General features: G+C 35.9%; 1 protein-coding gene across 2 annotated transcripts; it reads left to right on the top strand.

Annotated features, from left to right (window-relative positions):
- Positions 1–2,006: 2,006 nt before the first annotated feature.
- On the top strand, positions 2,007–18,650 carry LOC127445106 (phosphatidylcholine:ceramide cholinephosphotransferase 2-like). Of its 2 annotated transcripts, none has more exons than XM_051704900.1 (6): positions 2,007–2,242; positions 10,166–10,712; positions 12,222–12,339; positions 15,280–15,433; positions 15,519–15,685; positions 17,800–18,650. In XM_051704900.1, exons 2-6 carry the CDS (start codon positions 10,276–10,278, stop codon positions 17,983–17,985), a joined length of 1,062 nt encoding a protein of 353 aa, XP_051560860.1. In that variant the 5' UTR covers positions 2,007–2,242; positions 10,166–10,275; the 3' UTR covers positions 17,986–18,650. The 2 variants fall into 2 exon arrangements, with proteins under 2 accessions (XP_051560860.1, XP_051560863.1); XM_051704903.1 differs by having other exon boundaries at positions 2,007–2,258.
- The last annotated feature ends 1,679 nt before the right edge of the window (positions 18,651–20,329 follow it).

Raw genomic sequence — 20,329 nt, 5'->3', positions numbered from 1 at the left:
ACGGACATTTTTGACCGTTGCAACGCGTCTTGCTGTTTTTCAGGATCACACGTCAGAGCACCACCTTAAACTCAACAGCAAATTTAAATTTAAAAGACACAGTGCAGCGAATAGAACAGATCGCAGGTGTTTTGAGACATGTTTGAAAAGTGATGTTCTTTTTGACTTTACACAGTGTCTAAAAAACGCAGGGCTTCTACGCAAGACTCGACGCAACAGTCAAAGATGTTTGTCTACCAAACAGCGTAGATTAATGAAAATACATGTTCTGTGTGATTTTTGCTGTATAAAAAATAAATAATAAAATAATATAAAAAATATCAAAAGAAATAGAATAGGGTTGTTGACCATCTAGATATGGACCATAAAACTGCAAACCTATTTTAATCAAATATTGAGCATTTCTAGATAAAATCTTTACTTATTTACAATTTTAAATTGTAATACTCATTTAGACTTAGTACTCAGAACAACTAATAACTTTTTTGTCTGAAATGTGTTACTGGAATTTCATGCTGAACCTCCAAGGTCACATCATAATGCTGTAATACTCATTTAGACTTAGTACTCAGAACAACTAATAACTTTTTTGTCTGAAATGTGTTACTGGAATTTCATGCTGAACCTCCAAGGTCACATCATAATGCTGTATATAATGTTTAAACTCTCAATCGTTGTCAGGAAAAAATATCTGGAAACATTTTACAGTGACGATAAATTAATTATAAAGTATGCTGCATAAACAAAATGTTTTGCCATTTTTTTTCTTTAATGTTAAAAATGTTAATATTCAGTAAACCATTAGAATAGAATAGAATAGAATAGAATAGAATATGTAATTCTTGCGAAATTTGAAATGTAAGTTGCTAAGAACTTTTGTAACGGTGGCACACCCAAAAAAAGTAAAAAATATGAGAGTTCGTTTTAGTATTTAGATTTTGTAAAGAGCATTCTTGTGTCGAGATTTACAGTATGTGAGGAACTATGCCAGTGGACAGTAAGCAAGTCCCTCCAACTTTGAATGCGCACAAGTATTTTGTTACTAGATTAAATTATTGAAAACTATTTAGGAAAAAAAATTGCAATAGTTCATCCAAAAATGAAAATTCTGTCATTTACTTACAATCATGTCATTCGAAATCCGCACAGCTTTCTTAGCTTATTTTAAACACAAAAGGACATGTTTTGAAGAGTGTTGGCACCATAAACAAAAGCATATAGTGACCATGGGCTGTCAAAAAACTCTTAGGACTGCTTTTATGGTGCTATTTTCCATTTTTGGAGCAAGACAGCACCTCGTCATCTTTCATTGTAAAAAAAAAAAAAACAAAAAAAAACTGTGTGAATATTTTCAAAATCTTTCATTTTGTGTTTCACTGATAAAAGAAAGTCATACAGGTAAAGACATATGAGGGTTAGTAAATGATGACAGAATTTTCATTTTGGGTTAAACCATATCTTTGTAGGCACCTGAATTGCTGCAGAATTCAGATGCTTATGTACTGTATGTGCGCTAAGATAGAAACAGTAATATCCAAAGCTTGGTTTTGAATCCACAGCAAAATATTACAGGAAGTGTAGTAAAGTATGCAAATGTAAATTTACATTTATTAATTTACCAGATGCTTTTATGCAAAGCGGTTTATAGGTGAGCAAGTTTAAAACACAAGTGCAGAAACCATTCTGTTGTTCTCGTACATGAGTGTGTCTATCTAATACACAAGTGGGCCTTAAAAGGGATAATATAATCAGATCAGCACATGCAGAGAAAAAAACCTTTCTCTCTCATCTTTTAAGTGTGAGGCGGGGTCTCCTCCACTATTTCTATCCTTTCCTTTGATGCTGATTTTAACCTCCCCGCTAGCTGGGAGGGGGACACTTAACCGCTCTCCGAACCATATAATTACCAATTTGTTTGCGACCGGGCACTGCTGCATCCTGGGAGTAAAATACAGCCTTGGTCTGGATGCAGGGCTGGAAATAGCACAGAGGCAGGGCAGGGGACACGCAGAGTGGAGCCAGCCAAGCCATCCATTACTGCGTCTAGGAGCATGTGGAAGATATTTTACCGTGCCAGTTCTTCACCACAAGCATCACCGTTAGAGCACAGGGTGGAGACTGGTAAAACATGCCTCTCTGAACGAGGAGGGATGAAGACAAGTATGAGAGAGATTATCAAAGGGAGAGTTTAGTTACACCAGGACTGATACGGCCCGGTTCTGCATGTAGAGCTACGGGACAGGCAAGTGATTTTGAATGTATGTTTATTTGAATGGTACAGTAAAAATCTTTCTTTGTAGCTATTTAAAAATATTTTTTGGAGTATTGCTTGAATGTTTGGAAAAGATATAACAGATGTGCTTATATTGGTAGGTTGTATTTTTTTTTTTTAAGTGCTTCATAGTGACATCTAAATTAACTGGTTTTAAGTAAAAAATGTTTAAATTGACTAAATCAACCTGAATAATTAGGTTAAACCATCAAAAGTAATTTTTATTGATTAGATCAAGTAGAAATATATCCTTGACAGCGATAACTGTCCATTTCTTCTTCTTCTTTTTTTTTTTTTTTTTTTTTTTAGAGTATGATGATACAGTCGGGTCCAAAAGTCTCTTTCACTATTTAAAATGCTATTTCGCATTTTTTAATTGAATACAAATTTTCATTACAAATGTATTAACAGCATAAAACTGTTAGTTTTGTGTATATCAGATGTTTAAATTGTGCTGTGTTAATTTGATGTTATTGTAAATTGGTATATGTCTCATCACTGTCACGACTGCTATGTTGATCGGAACTGCACCCAAGAATTTCACACACCATTGCACTTGTGTATATGGCTGTGTGACAATAAAGTGATTTGATTTTTGATTTGATTAGTGAAAAGTTGAACTGAAAACTGTATGAATTTCAGAATTTCTTTATATATTTACTATGTCCATGCTTTTATGACAGCATACACTGTAGCTGGAATGGACTGCTTAAACATGTGCAAATCCTAGTGATTCAAGCTTTCCAGAACAATTTTAGAATGTTCCAAACGCTCAAAAAATGAACTCACTATCGTCAGCTATAGTCAATCCACCCATCTTCATATTACTCAAAAAATTTATGAAACTAAGGTAACTTAAATTAACTGAGTTGATTCAACTAAAAATAGTGACTTGGCAGCTTTACTTAATCCATGTGTGTTGGGACAACATTAATATTTTTTGTTTGGTTAACTGATATTGGGCAGAGGATTTCTAGATGCATGCATGCTTTGAAATGGAACTGACAGGGAGAGAAAAAAAATTATGCTTTATTTTATTTGTCTTTGTGAAAGATGAAAATATTGGGGTAGACTTTTTAGGTTTCATGTTTTGTTTTGTTGAGATTTAGAAGAATTACTGTTAAATTGTTGTTTTGAAGGTTACCATCATGGTGAAGAGTGAAGCTTCAGCCTGGGTTGAGAACCAATACATTTTGAGTATTCTGCATGTTGCTTCATCCATTCAATAATGGTTGTGCTAACCATAGCACAGTGACCAAGTTGCACTCAGTTGTGCTTTCCAACCAGCATGTGTATAGCATGCTAACATTTTCTGTCACTAGCTTGCATATTATAAAAATAAATAAATAAAAAAGTTATTTTGGCCTGTTACATTTTGTTAGGTTTACCTGATTTACTTAAGTTCCCTCTACTTGGAAAATACTTGAAATATTTAAGTTGAAATTACATGGTAATTTTAATTTATGCAAACTCATTTAAACTTGTGGAAACAAATCAAGTGAATCAAGTTTAGCCAAAGTTATTTTGTGTGTGTGTGTGTGTGTGTGTGTGTGTGTGTGTGTGTGTGTAATGATTATCTTATGTGCTTCAATTAAAGCAAGAAAATCTGACTTTTTGTACAAAGGAGTTAACATGTTCAGTTTCACAATTTTTTTACATTTCATAAATCACCAAGAAATAGTGCAGGATCTTTCTTCTTCAATTTTTTTTAATTGATTATAATCATAAAACTTTTTATTTATTTCCAGGTTAAAACAATACGACTTTTGGACCCTACTGTACCTGTGTTTTTACGCTCTGACCAAAAGTTATCTGAGAATTCATCTTGAAGTATTACAGTGATCAAATACTGCATAGAAAACAGTGTTCAGTCTGGGGAGATTTGTATTAAGAACCCATTTCCAATGCAATTGCATTTTAGCCTAAATCGATTTGGAGGAAATTGATGCCTTCCGCGTTATGTGATCTGAATACTACATCATTCTCGTTACAGCTCTGTTTACTGTTTGTAAGTATTGTGTATTTGAGTCTGTAATGAGGGTCATTGAGATGCACTTTGGATGTGAGAGAGCAGAGATTTTCTCAGAACTGTTAAGAATGCATTTAGTTCAATAGAAAGGGCCATTCCTGAAATGCTCTCTTGATTCTGGGTTGAGAAGAGTCACTGCTGGAATCAAACTTGAAACCTGAAATCTCTGCTGTGTGGCTTTTCTCAATTGTATTAGATCTTTCATCTGGTTTTACATTGCATAATGTGCCTTGTTTAATTGCATAACACAGGGCCAAATGTTGACCTGTTGAATATAAAGCTGAATGATTTCTAACCAAAATTTCAGACTTACGGAATATATAAAAACTAAATGTGCACTGAACAAAATGTAAACCTAAAAAATGTACTTCATGGGGTAACATTTCAATTAACTGCTATTGCTTTACATCACTGAATCATCCCGAATACTTAAGGTTACACCAACAAAAACAATTGTAAAAGTTACATCAAGTAGAAATAGTTTCTTAACAATTGTAGGTTACCACTTTTTATAGAGTACCATTCAAACAGTGCATTCATTTTGTGCCATCACTAAACAAGAAAGTCCAACTGGTCATTGAGTAGGAGACCTTATGGTTTATGTTTTTAAGACAATTTTAAAGGGTTAGTTAACTAAAAATTGAAAATGTTGTCATAATTTTCAATGGCGTAGGCACGGGTGGGCCTTGGTGGGTCGGTGCCACCCACCCCTAACATCAGAGGCTGTTGGGCTGGATAAGGTCAGCATCAAAGCTTTCAAAACAGCAGCTCAAAAAACAAAGATGTCTCTCATTATAACACAACTATTTATATAAAGAATGGAAAGCTTCTGCCAACCATGACACAAACCCGGATCAGTCTGATTCTTAAAAAGGACAAAGATCCAAGCAAGTGTAAGAGTTACCATCCAATTTCCCTGATCCAGCTAGATGTTAAAATATTATAATAAAATAATAATAATAATAATACATTTTGGCTGACCGATTGAGTAAAGTTATGACATCTCTTATACATATAGATCAGGTGGGGTTTATTAGGGGCCGTAGCTCTTCTGATAACATTAGGTGTTTCATCAATATCATGTGGTCAGTGGCAAATGATTTCGGGTTGCTGCCATCTCGCTTGATGCCGAAAAAGCGGTAGATATGGTAAAATGGGATTATCTTTATAAGATTTTGGAAATGTACAGATTTGGGAATACTTTTATTGGGTGGATTAAGTTACTTTATAGACACCCTGTAGCAGCAGTTCAAACGAATGGATTAATTTCAGATTATTTTACTCTGGATAGGGGCACCCGCAGGGTTGTTGTTCTGTCTTGCCCTGGAACCATTAGCAGCAGCGATAAGAAGGGAAGATGATTTTCCAGGGGTGATGGTGGGAGGTATGGCACATAAGCTTCTGCTTTACGCAGATTATATTTTATTATTCATCTCTGACCCTACAAGATCTTTGCCTTGCCTCCACAGAATTATTACTTCCTTTCTAAATTCTCAGGATACAGAGTTAATTGGTCTAAATCCAAAGCTTTGGTTCTGACAGCGTACTGCCTGGTAACAGCTTTTCAGCCGGGCGCCTTCCAGTGGCCCTATAAGGGCATTAAGTATTCGGGTATTTTATTCCCAGCAAATTTGTGCGATTTAGTTAGAGTTAATTTTGACCCCTTAATAAAAAGGTTTTCGAGCAATGTGAGCAGGTGGGCTTCATTACATTTATCTAGGTCTCAATTCTTTAGGTATTTATATCTGCGCCAACTGCTCTGTACTGTTTTTGGGAGTAGTTGACACCCCCCTAAAGTGGCAGACACTCTGGTAGTGGTGATTACTGCCTTTGGAAAAGGTCATGAGGCATCAGTGTATTACTCCCTGCTAATTCAGGGTCTGGGGGACAGAGCTTCAACTTCTCTCAAGAGATTATGGGAGAAAGATTTGAACTTGGTATTGGAGGAGGAAGTGTGGGCTAGTATTCTAAAAAAACATCAAGTCTACATCTAGAGATGCAAGGGTGCGCCTTATGCAATTTAAATTTTTACATGGATTCTATTGGACCCCCTCTAGATTGTACAGGCTTGGTCTAAAACACACCCACTTGCTGGCGATGCCAATCAGAAGATGGGGACACAACCCATGTTTTTGGTGGTGTGATAAGATCCAAGAATTTTGGTTGAGTTTTCAGAGTTTTATATGTGACGTATTGGATACTCAAATTTAATTTTGCCCCAGACTTTTTTGACCCAGGATGTTTGTTGGGGGTCAGGGTGGGGTTGGTGATTGGGAGGGCGAAAGGGAATAATGGGGGTTAAAAGTTAATTCTGTACATATATGTTTTGTTTTTCTGTTTCATTTGTTGGAGTCAATAAAAAGTGTTAATCAAAAAAAATAACGATTTATACTTTAAACACCTGATTGTTTAGTTGACGTCATCCGGTGTCATGCAGCGGCTCCAACATCTTTATTTTCCCCCTCTAATAAAATATTTGTAACAAATGTCAGATGTGTGAACTGATTTCTATGAACTGCATTAATTAGGCTAGATATTTAAATAACTTCTGACTTGTTCATCGAAACCAGATCGAGTTGACATAACATGCTGAATTAAATAACTTTGGATGTTAAAATGCTCTCAAAACTCCCAAAACTCAAAACTCCATCCACTTTATTTAAGATAAAATTATTTTAATTACAAATATCATATGCATGAATTGATTATGAATTTTATTCAAAATAACTTCTATTCGCTACATCAAATGCAGCTCGTGAAGGCATAAATAAGCAACTCTGAAATAAACTATTTTGGATGATCCTAAGACTTATAAACTCCAGCCTCTTTTTTTCCCCATACAACTAGAATAAAATGATTTTATTTGCTATTAATTTTTTGTCATAACTTAGGGAAACGTTCACAAGCGTCAAATATTTTGTTTCTCTTCCCCAGAAACTGATTCTTTTATACTTTTTCTCTCTTATCACGCTATTGCAGCAGCTCTCTCCCACTTCAGTGAAAGAAGAGTTGTGACGCTGTGACACAATCAGAGAAAAAAGGTCATTTTATTGTAAACCATTGCAGAGACAGTGTCAATGCCCATTTTTGTCATTTTCATCCATCCAAAGACATTCCAGCAAATTCTGCTAGGAAAACAAAATAACTAAATTGGTCCATTCTATGGTTAAAATGTCCATTCTGTATTTAAATAAAAAAATAAAATAAAAACAAATCTAGGGTAAATCCTCCAAATACCCATATAATAATTAATATCTGTTCTTAGCCACAATGCCTCCTAACATTCCACATGTAAATTTAAATAAAAAACAAAAAGTCTGAATGTACTCAAACATGAATATTGTTGATTGATTGGTATTTCCCCCATTGATTTTAAATGGCCCCCCAGCTGTGACGTGCACAGAACGGGGGCAGCAGGGTCGTGAGCCCCTGCCCCTTTCATTCACAAATCTAAAGGTGCCCCAGAAATTGTAATAATTACATTAAAATTGTTAAATAATACAAAATTAAAATCACGTAATAATCTCACAATAACAGTAATAATGTGTTATTATGAGGTTTCTTTGTAAATCGCGGGAGTATTAAAGACAATTAAGCATAGGTGCCTAATCTAATCGCAAGTGATCCTCCCTATGTCCTACTCACTCCGAAGTGCAGAGCCCTTAAAGTGGGAACTCTGAAGGGAACACGGAATTACTGTATGAATGCACCATTTGTTTTGTGGAAGGGCCCATTCATATTCTCACTTTGTAAGAATGAGCTTTCAAGTGGCATCCCCTCCCACAGCAGTGCCCTTTGAGGGAGCAAAAATGTCATTTTGAATTTGCCCCGGAGCATCGAAGTGGCGTCACAAAGAATCAGCTGTTTTTTTTATTCCGTTTTTGTTTTGTGAAGTTACAAGCAAAATGCGACAGAAGATATCTGTTTACAGCATCTTAACTCTAAAAGCTTTTTTCTTCAGGCCATTACTTTATATTAATTTAATATGTGAGTGAAATAATGTGTTGCTTTCAAACTTTCCGATCGGCACAATGATTTGACCGTATGTTTCACAGTTTTTGTAGAGTAAATAATCATATTTCATAAGTTATGGAAAAGGAACACTTCTAATTTGTCAGCAAAGATATTAATTATTTAGATTATTTCTTTTTCAGCACGGAACATCAAAAGTATGCCAAAACATGTTTATGTATTATTATATAAGCAACTCAAGAGCATGCATACAGTAATTTCCTCATTTATTTTCTGCCTGCAATGAATAATAAATAATATGTAACTAAACATGTTTACATACTTTGAACTCATTTGTGATGCTACAATAATTTAATAAATACTTTTGAATCCAGAAATGACATTGTTTGCATTGCTTTTGTTTATTTATGAAACATATAGTTAGCATTTTGCCAACCAACACAGGTCAGATAAACCGTCCACTCAATGTATTGTGTTGTAAGTGCATCAGCAGATTAATACTCAATTGCTACCGCATTTGCGACATCACATTGTACACCTGCAATGTAGAAATCTTTATTAATTATAATGGGAGCCAGGGCTGTAGCTAGTGGTGTGAAAGGTGGTAATGATTCTAGGGGCCCACAGTTCTTAGGGGGGGCCCACAAGAAATTCTAAACTGTTTTTTTTTTTTTTTTTTTATAGGAAAGGGGCCCAGAGTAATATACGGTCAGGGGGCCCAGAATACCTTGCTACGGCCCTGATGGGTGCAGTCGCATCGTTTTCAGTGATAGAAATTTAAAACGTCTTTTATAGAATACTGCCATTAACTGCCATTATGGAGCTGTCTGATTCAGGCAAAGCCAGTTTGGTTTTTGTTTAAACTAGTAGACTAAATACCATGGTATTACCATTTTCGGACATGTTGGCTACACATTCAAAATCACGATGACGAGGTCAGAATGGAAGCTGCAGAGATAAAATGATAAAGTGAGAGTGCAGAGATGAGAGAAGTGAACAGAGTATTGAGACAAAAAAAAAGATTAGAGACCTATAACAAAAATAATAATAATAATAATCATAAAGGCACTGTGTCGTTACCAGGGTAATACCATGGTACTGAATGATTTTATTCATATTTCATGATACTTTCATAGTACAAGATACTTCAAAAAATACCATGGTTTTACTATGACACATGTCAAAAACATGGGATTATCACAGGCCATGTCTGAAAAAAAGTTTAAAATATGGGGCTTTTTGTTAGGAATATAACAGGCTATTATTTGTCAAAAAGGAAATAAATAATGTTTATAATACAAGAAAAATGCTTAAATACTCAAAAAGCAAAGAATAGTTTAAGTATAAATAAGTGCTACTCTAAAATAAATAAATAAATGATGATAATAATACTAATAAAAATCAGTGCCCTTTTTTATCCTTTCACTCCTGTCCCTGTTGAGGTCTGTGCACGCCACTGCCCCCAGAAACTTATAAGTATACATACTAAAACAAGTGATAATTTGAGCAATTTTGTGTACATCTCATTTACTAAATGAGCATACATAACAGTAAATTGTATTAGGCTATGTTTAGGCACATATATTGGCATTTTATCAACCATCAGCCATCTTTAGGTATCAGCATCAGCCATTGAAAAATCCACGTCGGTCAGTTGCGATTATTGTGTAAATTTCCTTCATATACACTCTGTTTTATTGTCACTTAAGAACGATGTCAATTAAGTGTACTACAGTAGGTTTGCTTTCAAGTTCATGATCAGAAGACCTCTATTGATTATTAATTCACGTAGATGATGTAACACTTTTCATGATCTTGCATGTCTCTAATGTTCTATAATGTACTTCCTTGTATTCTCTTCTCAAAAGACTGTTCCACCCATGTCATTTCAGAGCTAAAAATTGCTGGCCTATCATTATCACCACAGAAGAGAGTAACCCACAGTGCCTAACAGGAGAGTGTTGCCAAGAACGTGGTAATTAGTGGGTAGTTTTGGGTACTCATGGCGTCTCCGGACCACCAAGAAACCAAGGACCCCACAAACACCGCCACAACAGATGTACCTCCGAATATTGCTGCATCTTGCCCTGTCCACAGCCACAATTCTGAGGACAAAAAGCGGAACGGATTGAGGAAGGGCCTGGTGAGACATCGGGACTATGTCAAAATCTCTGTGCCGGAAGGGAAAGGCAACAGATTGCCGTCAGAATGGTGGAAGACGTTCATCGCTTTGTTTTATGCCATTTTTAATCTGGTTCTGACCACAGTTACGATCACAGTGGTCCATGAGAGAGTGCCTCCAAAGGAGAGCAGCCCACCCCTGCCAGATAAGTTCTTTGACTATATAGACCGCGTACAGTGGGCGTTTACAGTGACTGAGGTCAATGGGATGATTCTGGTGTCCATCTGGTCCATTCAGTTGCTCTTTCACAGATACAAGTAAGAGGCATCACGCAACATTTACAGGTTTAATGGTGATCCAAATCATCATACCAACTAATGGCAGTGTATTGTATTGGAGTATCATTAGAATACACTGACATTTAATGGTTTGTTTGAGTAAATTAAGAATGAATTTGGGCAGGATGCAGAAATGGGAAATCAACAATCTTGAGAGCGATGGTAAAATTAATCTTGCAATGAAGAAAGAGTGTCACTGTTATCAAAAAGCCATTTTATGACTCTTTGCACTGAAAGGGTACAATGAAATTCCGCAAATCTGCAAATGTTAAAATACTCACTGTTTCAAAATTATAGCCAAGAGACTTAAACAATATGCATGTCAACATGATTTTAGTGTGATAAAATCACTAACCTTTTCCGTGTTATGTCCAATTTTACAACTGTATTGCCATGAAAACTTAATGCCATAAACCCTAAAATACAAAAACAGAGATTTACACAAATGCAGCCCAAATAATAGACGAGTTTTAACAGAAGAACTAATGTAAATGTTTTTATAAAATTATGCATCACATTTCTGCCTTTAAACCCTCCAAAAATTTTAGTCAATTTACTTACATTTTAAGTGCCTCAATGTAACCCAGATTTTTTCAAGAAAAGGAGGAACGAGTTAAAATAAATATTTGTGGTAATCAACATCATGATATAAATATTAAAATATTATTTTAATAAATAGTACTAATTAATATTAATAGTAATTAGTAATAATATATTATAATTAATTAATTAATTAATTAATTAATTATAAACAATTACTATTCATTACTATGAATCAACTTAATATCATAATAGCTTTTTTATTTTATAATTATTTTATATAAGGTTAGCAGTTTTTACAAACAGGTTTCAACTGTATATGGGAATTGTATATATACAGTTGAAACCCTGGTTTGTTTGATTTTGTAATTATTAATTATTATAATAATGTAATTATTAATTATTATAATTATGACATATTTATTAAACATTAGTAACATGTAACATGATTGCAGATTTAACCTGAATGCATTGTAATGCACTGCGTTGTGGTGTTCTGCTTTATTTTATGTTTATAATTTGCTACTTTGCATGCTATGTTGATTTATTAGACAAAAGTTTATCTAACATATTTAATAATTCTTACTCCAAAGAATTTGTGCTTTAATTGCTTTTTTTAAAGGTAACAAGACACCAGTTTTACTCTATTCATTCAAAGTAGCTTATAAAAAGTAATAATGCTCTAGAAATTAGCATATATAAATGAAAATAAAAGTTCTAGTACTTCTCACAAGACATAACCCCCCAAAAGCATTGTGAACCACAAAGTAAATGTTTGCAATGAAGCTGATGCAAACATCCATCGGAATTATGAAACATGTTCTACCCGTAATCACAGCAGACTGGATCACTTGTGGTCAATGTGGTGTATTAAAAATGATTCGCAACCTAACGTAATCGAACTTTTCAATGATCAAAATGTATTTTTAATTTTTCTGTTGTTTACAGGGCTATTGTGGGAAGACGCTATTTCTTTCTGCTGGGCACATTGTACATGTATAGATGCATCACCATGTACATCACCACTCTACCTGTGCCTGGCATGCACATGGTCTGTGCCCCGAAGGTACACAGCAATTTAAAAAGTATTTCAATTGTTACTCTTTGCCATCTTCTCCTCAAGATCTTATACCTGGATATTGTAAGACAAGAAAATGCATGATTAAATCTGTAGTGTCCTCTGTTTTCCTCTCGACAAACTTTGAACCACTGTAAACAGTTGTGCTATTTTTGCACTTTTGCCTTATTCACCAACAGTGTGGGGGCCTGGGTAGCTCAGCGAGCAAAGACGCTGACTACCACCCCTGGAGTTGTGAGTTCGAATCCAGGGCGTGCTGAGTGACTCCAGCCAGGTCTCCTAAGCAACCAAATTGGCCCGGTTGCTAGGGAGGGTAGAGTCACATGGAGTAACCTCCTCGTGATCACTATAATGTGTGGTTCTCGCCTTCGGTGGGGCACGTGGTGAGTTGTGTGTGGATGCCATAGTGGATGCGGAGAACAGCGCGAAGCCTCCACACGCGCTATGTCTCCACGGTAACGCGCTCAACAAGCCACGTGATAAGATGCGCAGATTGACGGTCTCAGACGCGGAGGCAACTGAGATTCGTCCTCCGCCACCCGGATTGAGGCAAGTCACTATGCCACCACGAGGACCTAGTGCATTGAGAATTGGGCATTCCAAATTGGGGAGAAAAGGGGAGGAAATAAAAAAAATTAAATACAAATATTCACCAACAGTGTTGGGTAAGTTACTCAAAAAGTAATCCACTACAAATTAATGATTACTTCTCACTACTCACTTCATAATGGGTAATCACATTACTAATTAATTTACTTTTAAGATATTTTCAAAAAACACTTTTCACAGAAAAAAATATTCCGCTCAACGAGTTCAAAATAATGTATTTATATTTCCTACTTGTTTACCTTCACACTCAAGTCCTACATGTTTCTCCCTTTCAGTGACTTGTTTTGGGGGTTTTCCCCCTTGTGGCAGAGCCCTGACAAGTACATGTTCTATGTCTGTTTTATGTCTTGTGTCTGGATTCAGCCACTTCGGTTGGTTTGGTTCATTTGCTCTGTGGCTGAGTCCAGGCACTTGTGTTTTGTCGTGTTATGTGAATGCACTTGGTTTTGTGTGTTCTCATTTCCTTGTGCATTCATGTCTGTCTTGTCTTTAGTGATAACCCCATCCTCCCATTTGTCTTGCTACCTGTTTGATTATTAGTTTATGGTCCCCACCTGTGTTCTCTGATTTCTCTCCCTATTTATTCTCCCTGTGTGCTCAGTCTTGTGCCAGTTCGTTGTCTCTACTTTGTCTAGTCGGTCATTGTGTTTTCTCTAGGCTTGTTTATTCATTCCTGTTTGTTATTTTGTTTGTTAGTTTTTGTTTCTAGTTTTTAGTTGTTTTGTTTTGTTATTATTTTGGGTTTCTCTCCCTCGTGAGAGTTTTATGTTTGTGTTATTTTCAATAAAAGCCCATCTTTGTTCTGTAGCATTTGGGTCCTCTTCTCTTCATGCAGTTAGTGTACCGTGACAGTGACTCTTCAGCTGTCACAGAAACACAAACAGACATACACAATGAACATAATTCATGTTTTAAATGTAATCCACATAAATAATATTATTGTAGAATGTGCGTAAACCAAGTAATGCACTTAAAAGTAATTAACTTAAGTAATTCAGTAACTGTAATCTGATTACTTAAATTTAAAATGTAATGTATTACACTACTGTTTGACTTTTGTGACCAGATCACTGTAACTAATTATTTTCCCAACACAGTTCACCAACAGTCTGCAGTTCATTTTAACAAGGCAATATAAGCACTGGTGTAGCACTGCAGCATGCATATTTAAATTAAGTAATTGTAATCCTTTTTGACACAAACATGCCTCCCTTGTAAATTATGCTTATAATAGACTGCATCTTATTCATGCTGGTCCTGATGGTATTTTTACTTTCCACTTTTGATATTTTAAAGAACCAATTTAGGTGTCTGGATCACAGTGGTGGACTGATGCTGTACAGTCCCATTAAAATATGCCAGATCATGGTAGTGTGCTGCATCATCCACAACCTTGCACTTAGAACCAGCCTGCAAAATGTAGGATTGTGCTGAGCAATCAGCACGGTTTTTTTTGCCATATACTGTATGTTTGTGCCATTACCTGACTTGTATAATTCCTTTAATGCTAAAACAATGCAGATGTGCATATAAACGACTCTGTCAGCAGACACAATTCCTTCTTAGTAAATTTCACCCTCTTAAAGGGATAGCTCCACTAAACTGAAAATTCTCTCATCATTTACTCACCCTCATGCCATCCAAGATATGTATGCCTTTCTTTCTTTCGTACTCAAATTATGATTTTTAGAAGAATATTTCAGCTCTGTAGGTCCATACAATGCAAGTAAATGGGTGCCAAAATTGTGACGCTCCAAAAAGCACATAAAGGCATCATAAAAGTAATCCATACGACTCCAGTGTTTTAATCCATATTTTCAGAAGTGATATGATAGGTGTGGATGAGAAACAGGTCAATATTTAGGTCCTTTTTTTGCTAGAAATTCCTCTCCCTGATATTCATGAAGAATATGAATCACCAAAAAGACAAGAAGAAGAATATGTAAGTTAAAATGGAGATTGACTGAGCAGGGAGGAGGATTTCTAGTAAAAAAGGACTTAAATATTGATCTGTTACTTACCCACACCCATCATATCACTTCTGAAAACATTGATTTAACCACTGGAGTCTTTTACCAATGGATTACTTTTATGATGACTTATGTGATTTTTGGAGATTTAAAAAATCTGGCACCCATTAATTTGCATTGTATGGACCAACAGAGATGAAAAATTCTTCTAAAATCTTCATTTGAGTTCAGCAGATGAAAGAAAGTCATACACATCTGGGATGGAGTAAGGGGGAGTAAATGGTGAGAGAATTGTAATTTTAAGGTGAACTATTTCTTTAATGTGTCTCTCGTCTACCCTCTCATTCAGCTGTATGGAGATTCCCAGGCAAAGCTGCAGCGTGTCCTGCAGTTGATCTCTGGTGGTGGTTTATCGATAACTGGCTCTCATCTGCTGTGTGGAGACTTCCTGTACAGTGGCCACACTGTCATGCTCACGCTCACATACCTCTTCATCAAGGAGTGTAGGTAACTTTGCTTTGTCCCCAAACTGAAATGCTCTTTCATGACTGATCACACTGTTTTGACACATTCATTCTTTTATTGCAGATTCTCCTCGCTCTTTCTGGTGGTATCATCTGCTGTGTTGGTTAATGGCTGCTGTGAGTGTAGTGTGCATCTTGGTGGCCCATGAACACTACAGTGTGGATGTGGTGGTGGCCTATTTTATCACCTCCCGACTGTTCTACTGGTATCACACTATGGCCAATTTGCAGGTATGTATAGCAGTAATGTCAATGAGTAAAGTTTAATAAGGGTAATATAATTTTTTAAATCAAAACCGCCAATTATTTATATGTGTATGTAAATATGTGTATGTGTACTGTTGTACTGTATGTGCTATATGTATCTGTTAACAGTTTATTTAGTCAACTTTTAGGGGCACGCGAATATGTACAGTAGATGGCCTCAAAGCTTTTAGAAATGAACTAAAAGCCTTAAAACTCCATGTAACAGGGTTAAAATGGGAAAGGAGGAGGCGGGAGCTGGCTGAACTGTCAAAGTAATATTTAATGAAACAAAAAGACACAAACATAAACCCACACACACACGACAGCTGCATGTGGCTCTCTCTCTCCCGAACTTCCTTGGCTGATTAGCCCGATTGGGGGCCGGGCGTGCGTAGTCACGGCCTGGCCCCGCTCTCCTCCTCGTCACACTCCAGTTTTGATTTTATGGGGTCTTTACAGGATGTCATTTATGCAAAAGTATTTCTTCTTAAATTTAAAGTTGCGCTTCAATGCTTAACAGTGTAATTAATAATTTTTTACCATTAATGTACAGAATAAGACAAAAGGAAAGTGTGACACTGTATGCATCAGAGAACAAGTATAATAGTTTGATTTTTTATAGTTTGACCTGTAGAGTTAATGTCATCTTGGAGTTACACTGACACCTAGTGGCATGGATGTAGCATCATTCAAACACAAGAGTTTTCAGTTGAAAGCTGATGTAACTTTTTCTGTTAAAATACTTTCTCCTACCCCAGCTTAATATGCAGACACAGTTATTAGAAAGCCATTCATAGGTTAATTTTCTTGAAAAATGTAAGCTCTTTTTTTTTCTGTGGCGCTATGAAAATTGCTGTATTTGTTTTGAGTGACCCACTTAGACCCGCCACAACAATGTTGCTCAACCAATGCCGTTAGTTGGGGATGGGACTATCTCTATGTTTGACCATTGGAAGATGGGGGCGTATTCAGAAAGCTGTTTTGAAAACAAAGTTTTTGCAATTCCGTTTGGTTGCACTAGTGGTGCAGAAATTACATACTTCAGCATTAAAAGTGCTTTTGCAGAAATTCACTATTCAGATTAAGCGAGTAGTATTCGGCTGGTCGTGTGATCCTAACATGGCAGCTCCCATGAGAGGACCCTCTCCATGTAGAATAAAACTGCTTTTATAAGGATACGGATATCACTGGAGTCTTCATCTCCTGTGAGTCATCATGATTAAATACATATGTTTCAAAATTGCAATCAATTTCTTTAGGTGTAAAACTTTTTTTTTACAAGGAACAAATTACTGAGTGCACCTTTTAAACATAACTTCAAACACAAGCATCTGACACCACAGAGATCCTCATATTTAGGCCGGGGTGCTGTTTAGGGCACCAAAACAGCACTAAGCCTCTTACCTAAAGTGTTTACATGACTCAGAGAACACAGTATCAAAATCCATTAGGCCAGGCATTCAAGAAATCACTCCCTGATGGTTTTAAAGTGCAGAGCAGTCCATTAAAGCTATTCTTGCTTTTTCATACAGGAAGAAAATACTTTTAAACTATCAAAACAGATCACAGTTTCGGTTGCAAGCAAAGTTGCATATGATATCAAATGTGTGGTGGTGATAGCCAATAAAAGCATCCCCTAAAGGATAAATGTACACATGCACTTCAGTGATTAAGGCTTTGAGCTGATGATGCATTGCAAATGTCACAGGTTCAATCCCTTTCAGGCGATGCAGGTAACACATTGTGCCTTTTTCCTGAGGTTGCTCCATGGTTTTTTCTCTGATAATAATGCTGATTATCTTTATATCTGCTTTGGATCTAAACTGCCATCTACTTAAATAACAATTGATAATTCTCAAAACTACTTTCTGTTATGAAAATGTAATCATGCTGTAGGACTATTTGCAACAGTAAAAAAAAAAAGAAAAAAAAAAGGCATTATTACTTACCAAGCATCTATTATTTAGAAATGTATCTATTTCTATTTTAGAAAACAGAGGTAAGATTTATCGACATGGCCAAAATTGTTTCTTTCTCTGCTTTTCATCCTTGGAAAGTATTCTTGAAAGTACAGTTACATTCTTTACTGTTTTCAACAGACTTTAAAGTGTTCTCCGAACAACTACCTCACTCACACCTGGTGGAATCCTGTGTTTAACTTCTTTGAGAGGAACGTTCAGACTCAAGTGCCCTGTTCTTTCTGCTGGCCAATCACATGCCCCCTTGCCTGCCTGAAGAACCCCTGTAAGAAATATTCCATGGTCCAGAGTGGCCGGGAAGAGTGATTATTTCTGTCACAGTGAATTCAGCATAATGTTTTGTACAGTATTTCACTTATGGCTTATCTAAATGTTTACATCATACCGAAGACCAAAGGCTGTAATGGTTTGATATTGTGAAATGGACACATAGCAATGAGCTAAAGTACATTTTGCATTGCATTTTCATAGTAATTTATTTGCTGTCAATGTGGCCACTTACAGATACACAAGGATTTACAGTAAATGGCCTAGTGGAATTGGTATAATTATAAAATTGATTTGCAGAAATCCTTCTGTCTTTCTCTCTTTGTTAATCTCACAAGATAAACCGACATTGTGTGCATGCCTTCTTCTTGTTGCCTTATTTTGTCTATTTAATTGTCCTTTAAAACATATGTTTACCACTGTTGGTGTCATTTAGAAATGTTTCATTAATTTAATACAATACTATTTTATATTATAAATGCATGCAGTTTTTTTAGGGACCTGTTTCAGTATTTTTTAGATATTTTTTGAGAAAGTCACAATGAATGGTTTATATAACAATATATTTATATATAACAATCTGAACATGTACATCATAATATTTTTGACTTAGATTAAATAACCAGATAATTTACCACATGAAGCATATTTTTTAGGATCCTGACAAAACATTTTTACAGTGTTTGTATTGACTCTTAAACACACGTGAAATAAACATTCAAAGTATATATATTGTAATTAAAATTTTTATTGTTCAACAACAATATACATATATTGTTAAACTTATATAATAAGTATAGTATATATTATCATGTATCTACAACATACAGTATATAACAATATATATGTGTATATATATATATATATATATTTAAGCAATATCACAAGAACAACAGTGCGATATGGCCCTATATCAGCACTGCTGTGATTCGGCAACAGGCACGAGGCCGCAGGTAATCACAGCAGTGCTGATTTAGGGCCATATAGCATGATTGCAAGTGTGATATTGCTTATATACTACAGTTCAATGAACAAATAAATTTTAAAAAATTGGGAAAAACTGAGTACGCTCACAAAAAAAACGCATTTGTGCATGGAACTACTTTCTTACGCGACGGATCAGAATCTGCCGTTGCTGGTTTAAACCAAATGATGCGTCTGAGCCTTCGTTAGTAATTCAAAAATTTCACTTTAGAACTATTAGTATCACAGCTTGGGCTGTTTCTAACATGTTATTGGAGAAACAAGGATGTGTGTGTGTGTGTGTGTGTGTGTGTGTGTGTGTGTGAGAGAGAGAGAGAGAGAGAGAGAGAGAGAGAGAGAGAGAGAGATGGAGCGTGTACGATCACCTGTTGATGATGCTGTAGTCTGTTAGTCAGCTTTCTGAAGATAATGTCATTTTGGTGAAATGCATCCTATTTTCTCAGTGGAAAAATAGTCGTCCAAGCGGGGGTATTTCTCCCTATTTCGCGGTAGCCAGTGCGCAAGAGTCATACACTATAGAAACCGCAATCACCTCCGCCATATTGTCCTCTCCAATGTGGAAACACCGGTAAGAGGTAAGCACCTTGAATTCTGTAATTAATCAGTCTGTTGTGTCTCTCAGCTGTGATGAGCTGTAATGCTGAATTTGTTCGTTTAAAGCCATTTAAAGCTGTTTTCTAGCTTTAGTAGTGTAGTGGTAATACGAGCAATCATGGAGTGCTGTTGAACACACTGAGTGACGCTGACTCACTTCACATCATCAACTGGCTCATATTACACACAAAAATGCTCTTTTGCCTCCACCTGCTAGCTAAAATTTGTAATGTCACAATATTAAATGTAAAGAGACAGATAGCTCTTAACACATATGCCCTGCTCTTACACTTTAGTTTAGAACGGCACGAACACAAGCGGAGTGATACACACACAGTGAAGCGTCCGAGTGCTGATGGTGTGAGACCATCAGTGCTCATGGAACTTCTCTCGTCCAATCAGATTCGAGGGCCGGAACTAACTGTTGTATATATATATATATATATTATGATCATATATTATTGTTGAACAATAAAAAGTTGAATTACAATATATTGTAATTCAACTTTTTATTGTTCAACAATCTGAACATGATCATAATATTACTTAGATTAAGTAACCAGATCATTTACCACATGAAGCACATTTTTTAGGTTTGTATTGACTCTTATACACACGTGAAAGAAACATTAAAAAGTGAAGTGAGAGCGTCACTTGCCATCACGTGCACATTTGCTGCAGCTTTCTGTTCTAATTGGATCACTTTTACCCACCCATATTTTACGTCATCGGTTGATTCACCAATCATCTATCGCCGTGCTCCTTTCATCCAATGAAAAACAATACGCCCAACCCATGTCGTTCG

This window comes from Myxocyprinus asiaticus, chromosome 8 (genome assembly GCF_019703515.2).
Source record: "Myxocyprinus asiaticus isolate MX2 ecotype Aquarium Trade chromosome 8, UBuf_Myxa_2, whole genome shotgun sequence".
Taxonomy (NCBI): domain Eukaryota; kingdom Metazoa; phylum Chordata; class Actinopteri; order Cypriniformes; family Catostomidae; genus Myxocyprinus; species Myxocyprinus asiaticus.
Note: the sequence above shows the minus strand (reverse complement) of the source record. Positions and strands in the feature narration are given on the sequence as shown.

Bases quoted from the DNA above. Each gene is read 5' to 3' on its own strand.
- LOC127445106 (XM_051704900.1), top strand. From the start codon at position 10,276: ATGGCGTCTCCGGACCACCAAGAAACCAAGGACCCCACAAACACCGCC. The intron at 12,340-15,279 runs GTACACAGCAAT...CCTCTCATTCAG, and splicing joins ACATGGTCTGTGCCCCGAAG to CTGTATGGAGATTCCCAGGC. The intron at 15,434-15,518 runs GTAGGTAACTTT...CTTTTATTGCAG, and splicing joins ATACCTCTTCATCAAGGAGT to ATTCTCCTCGCTCTTTCTGG.